Below are 17,500 nucleotides of genomic sequence, written 5' to 3'. Positions count from 1 at the left end.
AGCTATGACTGTTTTTGTACCCAATAATGCACAATAATGCTGTAGAGTTTAATTTGTTCTAAAAGAGTGTACGTGATTGTAATCAATTTCCCTTTCCAGTGTGAAGTGTGAATATCTGTGCATAATAATGTTTGTGAAGTAGTCAACAACCTTTAGCCGGGTTTAAAACACACAATAAAACCTTCTTCGCATTCTGTTAGTGTGTGCATACAAAACAATACGATACGGTTTACCGTCGGCATTTTAACGGACTCTCGCTCTCCTCGCTTAAAACACACGATGATGGTGGTGGTGATGTTGTGATATCGCGGTCCACCGACGACACCGGATCAATTTTCCTGAAATAAAACAAAAAAAAAACAGGCTCGCCCGTCTGGCCCAGTAGACAGAGTGGGCGGTAGAGCCGACGGGGGGGGGGGGACACATCATTATCATCGCCATCGTCTGCGGCAATTATTGTGTCGTCGTCGGTCGTTCCTGCTGCTGTTCTCGCTTGTCATCGCCATCCACCGCCTAACCGAATCCAATCAACATGGAATGGATACCACGAGGATTGGCAAACATTCATGCTCCAATACCACTACCCGGTAAGAGACACCACCAACAGCAGCAGCAGCTACAACAGGGTTTGGAATACAGTACGGCGAGCTATGGCTGACGAATGGCGCAACATGACAGCCATCGGCTCTAAAGCGGATTAACAACCGTCGGTTATAGCTGTGGGTGGTGTGTGTGTGTTCGTGTGTAATGGCGAAGAGTAACAGATTTGCTACTTACATCGATGCTTTCAAAGCTTTTACGAGCGAAAAAACAAAAAAACATTGCATCCGAAAAGGGATAAAGACGACTTCTTCGTCCGTACAGCCAGCGTATGAAAGGGAATACATTCCTGGAAAAGCTCGGAATGTAAAATATCTACATTGTACGGCTCTCTAAGCTTCTTTTGCTGAACGTTCTTGGGAAGGGTTTGTTGCTGCGTGCGTTGGTAAAGGAAAAGAAACGAAGCGCCATTTTTGACCCAAAAGTCAATCGCTGCCAAGTGGAGGAAGTCTCTATCCTACCTTCTGCTGCTCCGTGTTATTATGCAAATCATGAGCCCTTGTGTGTGTGTGTGTGTGAGTGTGTGTGCGCCCGTGCTTTTTTCTCCCATTACACTCGACAAAATGTTTGCCCAAGGAGCAGCATCAGCAGCAGCGCCCAAGTGCAAACTTGCTCGTTTTTTTTCTTTCGGTGGGAAGTGAAGAAAACAGTGTATCTTCTTGTGTGTGTGTTTGAAGGAAAAGAAATGGCAAAAAACGCCTTACCAGGGAAGGGGGAGAGAAAAGCATCCGACACTTGAAGACGGTTAGAGATTTGTTCACTTTGTCGCGTTCCATTTTATGTTTTCAAAGCATTTTCCACTTCACCCCCGGAGGGGAGAGAGAGAGAGAGAGAGAGAGAGTATCAACCAGAAACCAGAAAAAAAGGTTACACCGTGAAGCAATAGTAGACGCCCGCGACTGCTGTGAAGTTTTCCGGGGGTGGTTTTTCTTATTTCTTCCTTCCATTCCATTCTTTTGCGAGCAAAGGTAAAGCTCCTTAAGTGAAGGTTGAACCCGGGGGCTTTGGAGAGGGCAAAAATGTTGGCAAAATAAGATGTCGGGCACTACCCGATCGTTTGGTGGTGCCCTTTTCGCGCTGACTCTGGGCCCCCTTTTTTTTTCGATCGGTCTTAATGTCAACCCACTACTGTTGGTCGGGAAAAAGGAAATATAGAGAGAGGTAGAGAGAGAGAGAGAGAGAGAGGGAGTCTGAATTTCTGTGGCAAAACGTTCAACTTTTCCGGCGAGTGTTTTTTCCTATTATTAAGATGGTTGCGCGTGGAGGGAGGGGGTAAAAAAACAAAATGGATAAATCCTAGAAAATTCCTTCCACCGTTTGACTTTCTTCGCCATATTTCATACTTCTTTTGTACAATGTTTGCAATCGAAATGATAGAAATTGCGCAGAAAGTGTAATATGGCATTTGAGGGGAGGTTTGCGCGACTCTGAAGCTCTAAGCAATGCTTTGTTTGCTTAACTATTGTAGCATTCAAATTTCGATTAAGAAAAAATGAGAAATATTGAAGCAAAAAATCCCAACAAAAAAGGTTCCTCGTCAGGTTATGGTCCCAATATTCATTTCAATTAAATGAGCAATCTACCCTTCGAAACACGTCACGCACGTGCCTTTGTTCCACAACACACATACAGCTCCATTTCTAAGCCACCATAATTTTACGCCTTAATACTCTGTGCTAATAAGCCAAAAGATTGACCGCATTCCGAACGGCAAACGGCACGAAGGTAGTGTAGTGCTGTGCGCAGAGCAGTGTGGCGCTGAATTATGGTTACAAAATCCTCACCACACACACACACACGCAAATCACATCACACCATTGCCGCCGCTGCTCCACTCGTCAGCGCAGATTTCCTTGTAACGCGTCCGGAAAATTGCTGTGAGGAAACACACAGTGAGCAGAAAATCAGCACGTTCCGGTATGTGTTCACTTTTTGTTCTGCTGTTGTTGTTGAACGATTGGTAAATTGCGTGCGAGTGGTGCATTCGTGTGTGTATGTATTTATGTATAGGTGAGACAATCATGATTAGAGGGCTGTCAAGTGGGCAAACGGAGGTTTTGTAAGTGAAAAAACCGTAGCTAAGTACTGCAAAAAACAGGGCTGTACCAGTGGGGAAACGAGCGAGAGTGAGAGAGAGAGAGTAGTCCTTGTTCTGTGAGACATACACACTCACACACTGACTGGTTGGGTTAGGGAGAGAAGTGGATTTTGTAGGGGAAATACGCTGTGGCTCCCTTTCGTTTATCTACATTCTCTCGTTGCTTGAGTAAATACGCTCTCTTTCTCTCTCGCTTCCTTGTTTCAAGCAAATGTGCATCCCTCTCGAACGCTCGGTCGCTTTCCGTTTTCTTCCCATTAAAAACTTCTTCCACACGAAACACACTCTCGGACGGCGAAGCAGCAGTAACGGTATACGGCCGCAGGACTCGGCGCAAGAGTGTGAACCTGGGGGTGCAGGAGAAGGAGAGAAAACTCGACACTCTAGCTGCAAACCCGGTTGCTCCGGGTACGTACGAAGTTCGCCGTTGTGTGTGTCGTCCGTGTGTCCCCCCTGCTGTTTATTATCCACTTGAGTTCATATTTAATTTGACATCGACACCATCACCATTAAAGCGAGCGAGTCACTTCGGTTCACTAAGTGGGTGGTAAATACGCGCTGCCACCCCCCGCTCTCCCCCTCCTCTCCTCCTTCTGTTTCCTCCCACCCGTTTTGGGTGAGTTGGGGAAAATTTGCCCGCTTGCTGCGCTTTGCTCTGCCGTGTATCGCCTCGCCGGGCGCGCGCGGCTCGATGGAGACGCCCGGTACACGGCGCTCCTCTCTCTCTCTCGGTGTGGTGGCGTGGCTGGGGGTCGATGGATGCGCCTGGTGCTTTTCGTGCTCGCGTGCCCACCGGGGCGGGCACGAGCGAGATGGTACGAGAATTGATTTACGCTGCGGAAACCGGATGGCGTTTTTGGTGGACGATGAGACACAGTGAGTGTGGACATGGGGGGAAGGATGTTTGATGAAAAATGAAAATGCTTGGTGTGGCGCAAACTGTTGAAGAAGAAAGCCACAAGCGGCGGGGGGCGAAGAGGAAGAGGGTGTGCTTCTTTTTCATCTTCGCATCCGGTCGGGAAAGGCGGATCGTTTCATGTCTCTTTTTGCCGCCGCCCAAGCACCACCGGCTCTCTGTACATACAGTTTAACCTCGAACCAGCAAATAATCGTTCCGAGCACGACGGGGCCGATGATGATAGCGAGACACGGGTGGATACGGCGATGATACGGATTTATCTAATTAGTGAGCTGATAAAATACTTCCCAAACCGGTGGGTGGGTGGTTGGCAGGTCGGGTGTCATGCTCCCTTCAACTTTCAGCCATGTTTTGGTTTTGCACTTTGCGTACCCCCGACAGAATGTTTCACGCTGGTCGGCCAAAAAACCTTCCCCTTGTTGCCCGCATTCCATAGCCACCACCTTCTCGGGCGTGTCGTGCGGTCGGGTGGGTGGCTGTGGGTGAATGGAAAGAAATACGACCGGATCAAGATGTGTGGCAGGTTTGCCGACGGACTGGTGGGTGGGTGTGGTTTTTATTTGCGACCATATTTCAGCCCGGATTGACACGACGACGACGACGTCGTCAGGGACCATTTCGGGCGTGTGTTGTCGGTTCTTTGTTCGTTCTTTTTTGTGCTACGATTTGTAATCGTCATTTGTCGTCATGTTTTTGTTTTATGTGTCGATGTGTGGTTTTTGTTTTTGGTCCTTCATTTCGATTTTTCTCGTTCGCTCGTCCGGTTCATCGTGATGTTAACATTTTATTTCATTTTTATTACAAGCTGGGAAGTAATTTCGCCCCTTTCCCGTTGCCCCCCTGTTCACGGAGGGCTTTTTTATTTGCTTTATTATGTTTACCTACCGATTTTCCTTTTCGGTGTGTGTGTCTGTGTTTTTTTCGTTTTATTTCCGTTTGCTCTCTTTTATCGTTCTCACACCCTCGCAAGGGTGTGATGTTTTCCCGATCGCTACCGATTTGTGTGTGTCCGTCTGTGTGTGTTTTGATTTTTGTTTTCTTCTCAACAGTCCAAACGAAACTTCTTAGTAATCACAACCATTCCCATGCCATGTCATGCCATGATGCTATGCCGCGTGGGAAGGAAACTGATCCGCCCCTGCTGTTGTTCATTTTCCAGCGTCGGCTGGGGTTGATTTTTCTTTTTCCATGCTTTTCAAACACTCTCCATGTCACCGAGAGAGAGAGAGAGAGAGAGAGAGAGAGAGAGAGAGAGAAAGGTGGGCAAAGTTTGAGCAACCAGCCACCAACAACGCCTCACTGTTTCTACATACTAAACACAAACACCAACCAATGTTTGAAGTTTGATTCATCCTCTGCTCACGGTAATAGCCATCGTGGTGGGACCTTTTGTTGTTGTTTGTTTTAGTTTGCTGAGCACGTTTTGTCGAAGAATGTGATTTGACTTATTGCGATGCGGAATGGAAAACTTCGATCGAGTATTAAATTGGAACATCCGTCAATTGGTCAACCCACCTCCGTCTGTAGCTCTTGTAGAGAGGAAAGATCTCGCTTTTGCTTTAAATGTCTTCCATTAGGCATTGATTTGTTGAATAATTACACCCAAATAATACAACAGCATTTTTTCTACCCAATTTTGTTCCATAAATTCTTTTACTTCTACGAAACATGCCCACACAAATTTCCGTACCGTGTAGGAAAATCACGCTCACAGTGGAAAGAAACGAAAAAAAGATCAATCGATTGAAATCGTAGTCTAAAATTACCTTTACGGTCGTGCACCACCCACTCGCTTTTGCCTTCCTTCGTCGCGGAGTTCCGTATTTCAAAGGAAACGGGAAAACACAAACAAATCAACAAAGTTCATGACGGGCAGTGACGGGTATCGGATCAGAACGAAGCTGTGTTGTACCACCCGGAATCACCCGGAGAGAGCGAGAGAGAGAGAGCGAGAGAGATTAACCGCTTACTTACTTACACCCAGCGGGAATGTTGTTGTTGGGTAACGTTTTCTTGGTAACATTTCGGAATCATGCACACATGGGATCACGGGCGTGTGTGTGTGTGTGTGTGTGTGTGTGTATCGCTAAGCGGGCACATTACGGTCGGATATAGTCGTCGGTTTCCGGTTGACATGGCATGGATTCCTGTTCTCCCTGCCACTGTTGGCGATGATGCTACCTACACTTCCTTGTCGGACACAGTTGTTGCGAATTCGTTCGTTGGTTGGTTTTGCAAGTTTTATTGCAATTTTTTATCGTCAAAAGATCACCCAGATCGCAGAAAGGAAAACGGACGGGCCAGCAAGCGATGCAAAAACGTCCGTTAGTGGTGTTTCGTCGTCGTCCTCGGCCCTTTGGCGCGAATCCAGCTTTTACCACTAGTCACAGCTGGTCACAAGCTAAATGAGGAGAAAGGTTGTAGTACCAGCCGACGACAAATTGTGGTCGCCGGTCGCCCATATAAAGTGTCACGAACGGCGGCCATTTCGAGTAAAAGAAGCGAAGCGAAATGGCGCGTTCATCATGTCCATGCAGCGTATTCACACCCCAATCCCCGGCTCGTGTCGTGACACATCACAAACCCGCGCGCTGTGGTTTGCAGCCGGAGGGGGTGGGTGGGTGTTTGGTGTGGTTCCGTAGTGCTGGGGGAGGCGCTGGCTGGTGTCACATCGTTTGTCGGACGTTTTTCACAGCCTTCATTAACTCCGTGACAGCTTTGATCACACCACTCATCTGTCATAAAATAGATGGAACGGCATGGCGCGCTTTGGGAACACGACGCCGACACCGACGGTGAGAGGGGGGAGGGGGGAGGGGGGATGGACAAAGTTAAAACCATTTCACCCCAGGCGGCCGGGGCGCGTTAAATGATTGTTTGTTTATTGCCGTTCTCAATTTTCATGGTATTTTAGTCATTCGTGTGTGCACCCTCCTGTGTGTTGCGTGTCTCGCACTTTTCCGATCACCACACACTCCCCTTCGTTCGTTTGCTGCAACAACACAGGCTGCGGCGCTCGTTTGTGGTCGATTCAAATTTACACATGTTTGACGCAGGGAAGATAATTTTTCACGCTCACCCACCGGGCGCGCTAGGTACGCGGAATCGGGAGGAAGGAACCGAGTGTAAAACCTTGCTTGTGTGGGCTGTTGCGAAAAATAGTACGAAATTTTATGAAGTTCCTCTTTCGCTACATGGATGGGGTTTGGTGTGTGGTCTTTTACAATGGTCTCACACGACGTTTTTCGCTGCTCATTATGAAGATCTGATGCTGTCGCGGCAATGGTGCTTTACCGTGTTATAGTGGTGTGTTTAATTATAGTTCAGAATCACAGTGAATGAAAGTTGAATGTGTCGTTTCGCTTGAAATGTTTTGCTGAAAATCAAATATGATGGATAACATCTACCTTACACAATACTAATGATAGCGACACGATTGTTATGTAATTTTCACAGCCAAATTGATTGTGCTTGTTAATGAAGCAATCAAAAGCGCTTGCCACTGACCATCAGCGTAACAGTCTCCATAGCCGTACGTCATGATCGTGGAGATACTACAGAGACTTAGATCGTTCCAGTGTTCGAATCCAGTTTTGGAATGTGTTCAATACTTAATGTTGTTCCTTTAATAGTGGATACTTCTAGAACAACGACTTCTCCCCGACACGTATTCCTACACAAATTTTACACAAATTCTGTAAAAAGTCCTCTTTACTTGTTTATATTTAAATGGTGCGATGACTGACGTTCGAGTGAGAGAAGTAAAAGGGATAGCAATTATTTTGACATTTTCAAGTTGACAGTTCACTTCGAGGCGCGTATTGTTGTGGGTGTTTGCCTTCCGTTGAAGAGAGGGAAAGAAGATGAATCTGTGTGGGTGATGATGGACAAACTCAGCTCTGCTATGAGGAAAATGTGACTGTGCATATGTGTGCGTGTGTACGACATGGTGTTTTGTATAAGCGTGTGAACTCTCTGGCACGCCATGACGATTCTGCATGCCAACGCATTCATTTGGAGCACATTGGAATTTTAGGAACTAACCTCATCAAACATTCCACACCATTATTATTGACTTTCAACCATTTCGACGACCTACAAGCGTACACCATTACCACCACCAGCCGAATGGAATTGGTTGGCTAATGGAGGAACTGCAGAGCATATTTTTGTGATTGGATTTGGTATTCAAACACTACCGGCTCGGTTGCGTGTTAAACGGGGTGGCGTTTTGTGGTGTCGTAAACCGGTCACCACGAAAAGCTAGTTTTCCAACAGCCACCGCTATTTAACGGGTTTAACCTTTAAGTTGGCAACCGGATACCCGGGTATTTTTTTCAACTTCGAACTGCAATAACTTTTGATTCATTGCTTTTATTCACCTGAAATTTTCCTTAGTCTCTCAACTTTTAATTTATGATTTTTTGATGCATAAATTGTAATTTTAACAGCCTGTAAGTATTTTATTTTGATTTTTTTAAACTTTACCACGTAAGTTGGCAACCAGCATACCGGGTATTCCATACATTTTGTATGGAGAATGACGTTTCTCTTCTTCCTCTTTTCGTATTGTGCTTATTTTCGAGTCAAATTCAGCGATTCCAAATTTCAATTTGAACGTTATTTTATAATAAAATGAAAAACTTAATAAATAAATGAAATAGAAGAGATATCTGGTCGGCATTACTTGCTTACAGCATTAAAATATAAAGCATTGTTTACCTATGAAAATCGTCACTTTTTTGCATCAAAACGTGTGGAATACCCGGGTATGCCGGTTGCCAACTTACGTGTGTAAATCTGGTTGCCAACTCTACGGTTAAATAAACGACTGTTTCGTGGTGTAGTTTTCATCGGTAGGACCACCAAACGAACGGCGGCGGTACGTGTTGCACGCCACTGTGTGTGTGCGCGCGTGGAAATGTGTTTCTTGCATCGGCTTATGAAGTAGTTCTTGCACAAGTCCTCCTCAAGAGGGGACTAGTGAAGAGTGCTTATCGCATTTGAAAAACAAATGTACCGGCAAAAGGGCGGAGATTTGCCCGAGCACATCAGAAACAATTTGTTACCGTCCTCAAAACTCTAGCCGGGCGTAAAATTGGCAAATCATTTCCACAAAATCACAGATGATCAACTTTACTTAAATAGGCAAAACTCTTCCCCCGTTCCTTAGCTCTCTCTCTCTCTCTCTCTCTCGGGCTGTCTTTAAGCCAATCAACTCCATCGCTTTATCCCATTCCTGTAAATGGCAACACGCTTTGTTGTTGATGTAATCGGATACATCTCAACTGAAGAACTGAAGGGACAGACAGGCAGGGACAGAGGGGGACTATTTGCTACTGCTACTACTACTGCTTCTCCTCATACAAAAACACACACACACAATGCTCGATTCTCGGTCAATAATGTTAAGTTGGGAAACGGGAATTTTATTCTTCCTTTCCCGCTCGTCTCACCCTCTCTCTCTCTCTCGCTTTAAATTTGAGTTGAGTTTTCTTCCACCAAGAGGCCAGAGATACGGGGTGAAGTTTCTGCTCAGCCTCCTTCTGCCCGCTGGGACTGGTTAGTTCGGTGTTTTAGTGTCTGTCCCTAAGGGAGCAGACCAGAAGATGCGGGCTTTGCGTGAGCAAACACCATGGCTAGGGGCGAGGGATGAGAGGCCGATGTTATGATGGAACAGCGACGACATGCGACGAGCCCCTGCTCCTACTCGGCCTTCAGCTAGGACCGCTCTAGACCCGTGACCGAAGAGGAATCGATAAACCCGCCGAGAGTGTAGTGTGTGGGTTGTGAATGTGCGTTTTTATTTTTATTACCATCTTTGCCGAGTTTTGTAAACACGCACGCACACACACACACGCACGCCACTCACTTAAGTGCCTATATTTATCTTGTTGAATGGGATATATATCGTTTTCTTACCCTGCACTCTCTCCACACACGCGCGCATCCCCGTATAACAGATGCTTTATTATTATTTGTGTGTTTAAAAGACGGGTTTTGATCGGGCAGTTTTTTTGTTTTAGAAGAGGATGTGTTCAGCATGTGTATGTATATCTTTGCTTCTGTTCTTTTTTGGTGCGCCCCAGGGGTTGAGCTTCATAATGGTGTAGGATTCAGCAATATTGCATGAGCATTTCAAATAAAAATTCTTCCCAAATTGCTGCGCCGACTAGGAAAAAGCCAATGTGATTTTGGTTGTGGAGGAAAGAGAGAGAGAGAGGACGAGAGAGAGAGAGGGTGTGGAAGTAGTACACAATATTAGTAGCGAATGATTCAGATTTTGGAGACTTTGAAGTGTTTAATCGTCATCTCAAGTAGTCCTATTACAGGTCCCCGTTTGGATGGGAATTGATAACAGTAACAAACCATACACAAACGGGCGTGCGTTTATCCATTAGACCACCGTGCCACTCCGGCGAATGAAAGTTGAAAGTGGCTACATGTTCCAATCGAGCAGGATGCTTCTCCGTAAAGAAAGCAAAAGCAACCACAGGCAATCGTTATGTTTGCTGGTTTAAATGATTAAGGGACAGAGAAACAATAATAAAACAACGGTGGTGTCAACCCGGGAGAAGAGTCGCGTAATCAATTTATTGGATCAGCGGCATGCCAAGTTCAACCAGACAGACACACGGGGTGCGGGATGGGGGCACATAACGAACACTTTCTCCTCCTTCACATCATCATCATCATGCGGTGAAATTGATTACGATAATCGAACTCAATTGACAATTGGTTTAATTGTTCACCATTGGGGGTTGTGCATGGTATGGTGATGGTCGAGTTTAAATTATACGAGTCGGAACGTTACGGCTGAAAGGAAGGCGGGGACTCAAGGAGGAGGGTGTGTTTTGAGCGCAAAATCGATAGTGAAGGCTTGACTTATTTTTTTAAAGCGACTGTTACACTCTTGCAAAGTTCCGACAGACTGCTGGTTCTCGAATCTTTCCCCCATTTCCAAAAAAAGCGGGTTTGATTGAGTTGTAATTGAAGGGGCCCAAAGAGAACTAAAAGTAAGCCAAACGGGTGCATTGATCTCGCCGGAAAATGAACACATCAATAAAGCAGGATGCTTTGCGGATGGCATCTTTTAGAAGAGTGAGTGAAAGAGTGAGTGAGAAGTGCTACGGATCGATTACTGTGAGAACCTTGATGCAATAGTGGGAACTAGGAGGGACGTTAGAGTCGGCAAGAGACTGTGTTGCTACACACAACCCTGATCTCCCTCTATTTTGCCACACCGGGTGTTCCGGTCGTATTGAATGCGTAATAAGTTTTCTTTAGAAATTGCTCTGCGCCCTTCCCGCCGATTCTGATGTCTGACACAACACAGTATGGAAATTATGGTTTCTGTCACACATATCCTTCCTTGCTTGCACCCCGGTTCTTTGGGTTCCCAAAAACCTCGGTCCGAACCAGACACATGACCCAAATAAAGGGACCGAGCGCGCAGGGCTAAAGTTTGCATCCGGTTTTGGGCTCGGTGTGTGTATCCGAGAACAATTATCCTTAAGTGATTTTTCCACACTCTGTAAACGGCTGTTGTGCCCCCCTGTCCGTGTCCCTTGTTCGCACCGTAAATTGCACACCAGACACACAAGCATGCTGAGCGACGCCGTAATGTGCTTTCCCGAGAAAACAGCGCCAGCAGCAGGCAAGGGTCCTTGCAGACACACACACACACACCGCCCAAGGGTATAATTCTGTTAATCCTTCGCACCCAAAGTTGCCGCAAGGAAGAAGCAACTGTTGAGAAGTGGTTTCTCAACCAGTCCCAAGGGGAAGACAAAGGACGCAAAAAGAAGCCGGGCTAAAATTGCGTATTTAAAAGGATCATTGACAGATTGGGTACATGTGCTTTTTGGTTGGTTGGTTTAGGGCCAGCTTAGGTTCGGGTAACTCCCCTTCTTGGGTAGCTAGCTCACCAAAAACACCTTCGACCTCAAACGAGCGGGGTTTGTAGCACTTACCCTACAACGAAAGTGCCGGCTCACCCGGTTTTGCCGGATCAACAGCCGGTTCTCGCCGCATGTCTTTCGAACCCGCATCTTGAATTCACTCGATACACGCAAAGATGACGCGTGTTTGTGTGCCTCCATGGTGTCCTCAAAGCACAGTGTAGAAGGGGAAAAAGAGAGGACTCCGAGGGAACTGTGTATATCGCCGTCATATCGCCGCTTGCCAAACGACGAGACACGTGTTCACCCCGGTGGCGGTGGTGTTCGTGGTCTAGTATCCACGGAGCAGGCCTTGGTTGTTGGTGTGCTTTGTTTGGAGGTTAAAAGGAAGGGAAAGAAATCGAACCCAGCAAACAGCCAATAGTTTTGGTCCAATTTTTAAGCCGCTTACACACTGATACACACACACACTGACTGCTTTGCTGTTGTACCACCAGCAGTTGGTGCCCGACAAAAGCTACTTTAATGGGGCGTGAAATTTCGCTTAAATGTTACAGGGTTTTCCAGGAGTTCTCATAGCTGTGGGACACTTTATTGGCTCTTTCTTATGAGAAATGAATTGAATGCAACAGGAATTGGACTCTCCATTGTTTGACAAATCTAACAGGAATTACTAAGGGGCCTTTCCAAAGAGTCATATAAGAAAGGGTCAAACAATTGTCGCACAACTATGATAAATCCTGGAAAACCCTGTATTACACCGTTTCGCTTACAACGCGCGCTCGGGAGGGTATTATCAAGCTTGCTGTTGTGTTTCTTTCTGGGTTAGGTTGACTGTATACACGTATTCTTGGACACGGCAAAAGGCTTTGTTTGTGTACTGAATGATTTCGTCAAACCTCGGTGAGAAAGAGCGAGAGAAGCCTTCGAAGTGTAGCTAGCAGGATTATTCTAAAAGCTTCTCAAACCAACTGTGTGTGCGATTTACTTTTGCCAGTTTGTGTAATTTTGATGCTGAAAGCAAAGAGCACAACAATGTGCTGAATATTATGTAGAATTGTTTAATTTAAAAATATATTCTATGTGTCTCTTTAAATTGCCCCGAAAGCAACTTATAGGGAAGTAAACGACCACCTACTCTAGCTCCAATATACTATTTCTCCCGAAATCGATTTCTCGCCATCCAATTATTGGGCTCAGCCCTCAACACACCAACCACTTTTAGCCGGAAAAGTCAGAAACACTCTGGACCCTGTGAAACGTTTAATTACAATCCGTGTGCTGAAAGTTCCGCTAAATCAAATTACATCGATCGTACAGCTCGGCCGCTGCACGGTAGCACCGCGGGAGTACTTGGAAATGGATTTTTGGAACCGAACCGGGGAGGGTCTCTTTGGATGACTTTTGACGATGGATTCGTGGTAGTAGTGCCGTTTTATTGATTGTAAATTGGGCGTACTGTGCTACCCTACCTACCATCTGTGTACGCTCCCACAGCAGAGGTAGCCTTTTCTGTATGATTCCCAATCCGGACTGTTGGAAGAGCAAAACCCACAACCCCACCCAAGCATCGAAGGGAATTGTGGACCACGTTAGATTGGTTTCAGTTTTGCGCCATGATCACACTGAGGGGAATATGGAGGCCGAGCACTTCTTGGCACATACCATTACACTGTGCCTGAGGACGGTGTGTGGGCAGCAGGAAGCGAAAGCAGTAAGGGAAATCCCAGCACAGTTGGTTGCTTGACGTCACGACACCGACCGAACCATTGGTGCGAGATGGGATCGAATGCAAATTTCAATTCATTTTACGCTCTCCGGTGTGGAATTGCCGGCGGCTGATGAAATTCTAGCGAACAAACGGAATTCCCTTTGTGTGTGCATGCATATTGGCCAGGATGCAGTTCAGCTGCACAGTGCTTCAAGCAAGAGACCAAAATCAACACTTGTTGAATTGGGTGCTGCCTCCCACTTCGGTGTGTGTGTGTGTGCGTTTACGACTGGTTGCGCAATTGCTCTTCCAATGTAGCGTGAATGTTACGCAAAAGCTTGTCGAACTCTTTTGGGAGGCCTCTTTTGGGATGGATGGAAACTTCTGTTATTTACATATTACAACATCTTTCCGCTCTTTAACCTGTTTCTCACGCACTTTAACTAATCAAAATTTTCATGCTTTTCCTTTTCTGTTTGCAGTACAATCGAAACTAGCACAGAAGCGTCCCGTCACTAGCCCGGCACCGCCCGTCCTGTCCTCCTCCGCCCAGCAGCAGCAGCAGCAGCTGCTGCACCATCCGTCTTCCTCGCCACACTCGAACCATCTGCTAGGCGGCCCGAACCACCATCTGCCGCCGGGCGCCTCGCCCGGTTTGGTGCCGCCCCCGCAGCAGCAGCAGCAGCAGCAGCAGCAGGCCCCGCTCGGTGTGCCGTCGGTGGCGCACGGGGTGGATCGGGCGCCATCCACGCGTCACCCAACGCCCAAACCCTTCGTCCGGTGGACGCAGCAGTAGTGGTGGTGGGGGAGGCGGAGGAGGTGGTGGAGCAGGATCGTTTGCTGCCGCGCTGCGTAATCTCGCCAAGCAGGCGGACGTCAAGGAAGACGAACCGTCGGGTGCAGGTGGTGGTGGTGGAGGCGGCGGTGGTGCACCAGGGGTAGGAGGCGGATCGAGTGGAGGACCCGGACCGGGAGGTGGTGGTGGAGGAGGTGGTCGAGACAGAGATCATCGCGATCGGGACCGGGAACGAGAAGGAGGTGGCAACGGAGGAGGAGGAGGTGGAATGCAGCTGGACGTCGGGCAACGCGATGCCATCGATGGTGGTGGACAGGCGCGGGGAGGACGCGCGGGGGAACATTATCAGCGACGGCGGCAGGATACGAAGCGGGGACGGGGGGCGGGACAGTCGGGGAGGCGGCGTCGATGCGGCCAAGAAGCAGCATCAGCAGCAGCAACGCTCCTCGCCGCAACCACCGGAGAAGGTTTGTGTAGAGAGTGGGAAGGAGAAAGAGAGAGAGAGAGAGGAAGAGTTACTAAACGGAATGTTTCGCATTGTTTTTTTTTTCTTTTTGCAGATGCCGCGCCTCAATCCGCCCAGCTCGAATACGATCCAGTCGGAACTGCTGGCCCGAAGCGGATTTCAACCGTACAGACCGGACGAACGGCTAGCCCATCCGGCCGGTGCGTTTCCGATCGATGCGTACTCGGCGTTCGGCTCCATTCCCGGCATGCCACCAGGTAAGTGACCCGGCGTCTAAATCACACAAACAGATATAGAGCGTAAACTTAACCTCATCTTTACCTCCCATTTGCAGCAAATCTCTTCAACCCGGCCGCACTGGCGTACCACGATCCGGCCATCTATCTCGATCCGCGCTACCAGATGCTGCGGGCCAGCCACCATTCGGCCGCAGGGCACCCGCTCTACCCGTCGCTACCCTACCCGCCCAACCTGTACGGCATGCTGCCCGGCATGGGCATGCAGAGCATACACGAGCGCATGAAGCTGGAGGAGAGCACCGGGCCGCTCGGTTGCGCGAGGAGGAGCGGGCCCGGGAAGCGCGCGAGGCGGCGATCGAGCGGGAGAAGGAGCGCGAGCTGCGCGAGCAGCGCGAGCGGGAGCAGCGCGAGAAGGAGCAGCGCGAAAAGGAGCAGCGCGAGAAGGAGGAGCGCGAGCGGCAGCAGCGCGAGAAGGAGCAGCGGGAGCGCGAGCAGCGCGAGAAGAGCGCGCGAGCGGAAGCGGCCCGCGAGCGCGAACGGGAGCGGGAGCGGGAGCGCGAGCGAGAGCGCATGATGCACATGATGCCCCACTCGCTGCCCCGGCCGTTCTTCTCCATTCCCGGCCTGCCGCCCGGCCTGTCCGCACCGCTCGGGCTGGGCATGCGGCCCCAGGGCGGTCCGCTCGGGCTGCCCTCGCACCATCCGCTGCACCCGTCGCTCGGGCTGAGCATGGGACTGGGGCTGCCACAAGTGCCGCAGCCGCCGGCCGGCTCGTCGCTCAATCTGTCGCACCCGTCGGCGGGCATGGTGCCGCAGCCGCCCCCGCCCGGCAGCGCGCTGGGCCCCCGTCGATGACCGGCGGCGGCGCGCGGCCGCCGCCTACAGCCACAGCATCGCCTCCACGATGAGCTCGTACCACTCGTCGATGGCGCACATCGGCGGGCTGAATCTGTCCCACACGGCAGCGCTGGCCAACGCGCAGAACCTCAGCCTGGCCGGTCACATTCCACCGCCCGCCCACGGTTCGCTCAATCTGTCCGCGGGCGGGTCGCCGGTGGCGGTCGTGTCGTCCTCCCCGACGGGCGGCCACCATCTGGCGTCGCCCTCGCCCCACCATCATCTTACCTCACCGCACGGCGCCCCGCTCGCCCTAACGTCGAGCAAATCCGCGTCCCACCCATCCGTCGCCGCACCCGGCCACCCGTGCTTCCCCGTCCTCGCCCATCGTTGCCACGAGCGGCGGCGGCGGCGGCGGCGGCGGCGGCAGCAACACCCCGAACAGTGCGGCCGCCCCGCACCCGTACTACACTGCCGCCGCGATGGCCGCCGCTTCGCCACTGTCGCTCAGCAGCAAGGCGCCGCCCCATCCCCATTCGGCCCTGTCCTCGCACTCGCCCGTCGGTGCGGGCAGTCACCATCTGCACCATCTGCATCATCATGCGGCGCAACAGCAGCCGCCGCCCGGGTCGCATCCGGGCGCCCAAACGCAACCCAGCTCTCGCAGCATCCGCCCGGCGCGAGCGGGCGCAGCAGTGCGGTCATAACGCCGCCCAGCACGCACCATCAGGCGGCCGCGGTCGCCGCCCACCATCACCATCTGCAGCACACATGCGGCGATGTGGCGGCGGCGGCGGCCGCCGCTGCATCCCAGGAGCAGCAGCAGCGTTCCTCCTCCTCCCAGCAACATCGCGGGCCGGGGGCGGCGGCGTCGGGACCACCACCACCAACGCATCGTCTAGAGCAACCGCCACAAGTAGTGGCTGCCGCTCCCACACAGCAGCAACCATTGCCACCGGCGCCCGCGGCGGCCCCATCTGCCGGGGTGCAACTCACGGAACACAGTGTAAATAGTACAAACGTCACTAGTATTAACAGCAGCAGCAGCAGCAGCACCGCGGACAGGAACGGTGACGCAAAATCGCGCTCACCCGTCGTCGCCGACGGGCACAACAGCACGAACGTCATCAAGTCGACCAGCAATGCGGACGAGACGGGCGGTGTGATTAAGCGGTCCGGATCCTCCTCACCCGGGGGCACCGGCGGCGGCAGTCCTGCGATGCGCGTAGCAACACCGGTCGTGGTAGCCGGTGGTGCCGAAGCACACGAAACGACAAACGGCGGTGGAGCCAGCACGACGGCACCACTGTCAGACTCGCGTCCCGTCTCACGCAGTGCCAGCGATGAAGCCTCCAAGGATGGCATGGTGGCGTCGAAGGAGGAACGGGCCGATGTGGCGAAGGACGACGGCAAGGACCCGGCGTCCGTTATTTCCAACGATAATGGACCGAGCGAGAACAACGGCACGCTCGACAAGCAGCACCACGACAAGGCTGCGACGGTCAACAGCAATGGCAATGGAGGTGGACAGGCCAATCAAGCGGCCGCCGGATCGGACGGTGGTGCAGGCAGCCCGGCGGAACTGAGCGGGAATCGTGAGCGACGATCACCGTCCATCCCAACAGCAACGCCGGAGCGGCCACACCGGCAGCCACCACCGCAGCCCCGCTGGCGCCGACCACAGGTAATAGCAAGGGTGGAGGCGGTGGAGTACAGGGTGACACAGCAACCGCTGGATGAAGTGGCACTCCCAGCACCACCACCACCCACCACCCACGTCCAAGCGCGACAGACGAACGTCCGGACCCGCAGTGTCGGACGCAGCGACGGAAGGTGCTGGTGGTGGTGCTGGTGCAGAAATGGGAAGAAAGGCACGCTGCTGCACGGTGCCAGCGAGCGGAAGGGGGAAACCGAAAGCGTACTAAACAATGGT

General features: G+C 50.7%; 2 protein-coding genes across 2 annotated transcripts; both read left to right on the top strand.

The window, feature by feature from the left end:
- The first annotated feature begins 269 nt into the window (after positions 1-269).
- LOC121603104 (AT-rich interactive domain-containing protein 1A-like) lies at positions 270-15,585 on the top strand. The gene is made up of 7 exons (XM_041931825.1): positions 270-587; positions 13,712-13,952; positions 14,020-14,167; positions 14,265-14,492; positions 14,586-14,748; positions 14,826-15,026; positions 15,071-15,585. Exons 1-7 carry the CDS (start codon positions 533-535, stop codon positions 15,583-15,585), a joined length of 1,551 nt encoding a protein of 516 aa, XP_041787759.1. The 5' UTR covers positions 270-532.
- Positions 15,586-15,634: 49 nt separating this feature from the next.
- Positions 15,635-17,251, top strand: LOC121603105 (protein doublesex-like; the record flags this gene model as incomplete). The annotated part of the gene is made up of 3 exons (XM_041931826.1): positions 15,635-15,885; positions 15,968-16,195; positions 16,597-17,251. Coding segments are annotated over exons 1-3 (1,134 nt in total), but the record flags the coding sequence as incomplete, so codon positions are not given.
- Positions 17,252-17,500: the final 249 nt, after the last annotated feature.

The sequence above is a fragment of the Anopheles merus genome, unplaced genomic scaffold (assembly GCF_017562075.2).
Source record: "Anopheles merus strain MAF unplaced genomic scaffold, AmerM5.1 LNR4000855, whole genome shotgun sequence".
Lineage (NCBI taxonomy): Eukaryota > Metazoa > Arthropoda > Insecta > Diptera > Culicidae > Anopheles > Anopheles merus.
Note: the sequence above shows the minus strand (reverse complement) of the source record. Positions and strands in the feature narration are given on the sequence as shown.

Coding starts and splice junctions, on each gene's coding strand:
- LOC121603104 (XM_041931825.1), top strand. CDS start 533: ATGGAATGGATACCACGAGGATTGGCAAACATTCATGCTCCAATACCA. Junction 13,953..14,019: donor CTCGGTGTGCCGTCGGTGGC/GCACGGGGTGGA, acceptor CGGTGGACGCAG/CAGTAGTGGTGGTGGGGGAG. Junction 14,749..14,825: donor CATTCCCGGCATGCCACCAG/GTAAGTGACCCG, acceptor TCCCATTTGCAG/CAAATCTCTTCAACCCGGCC.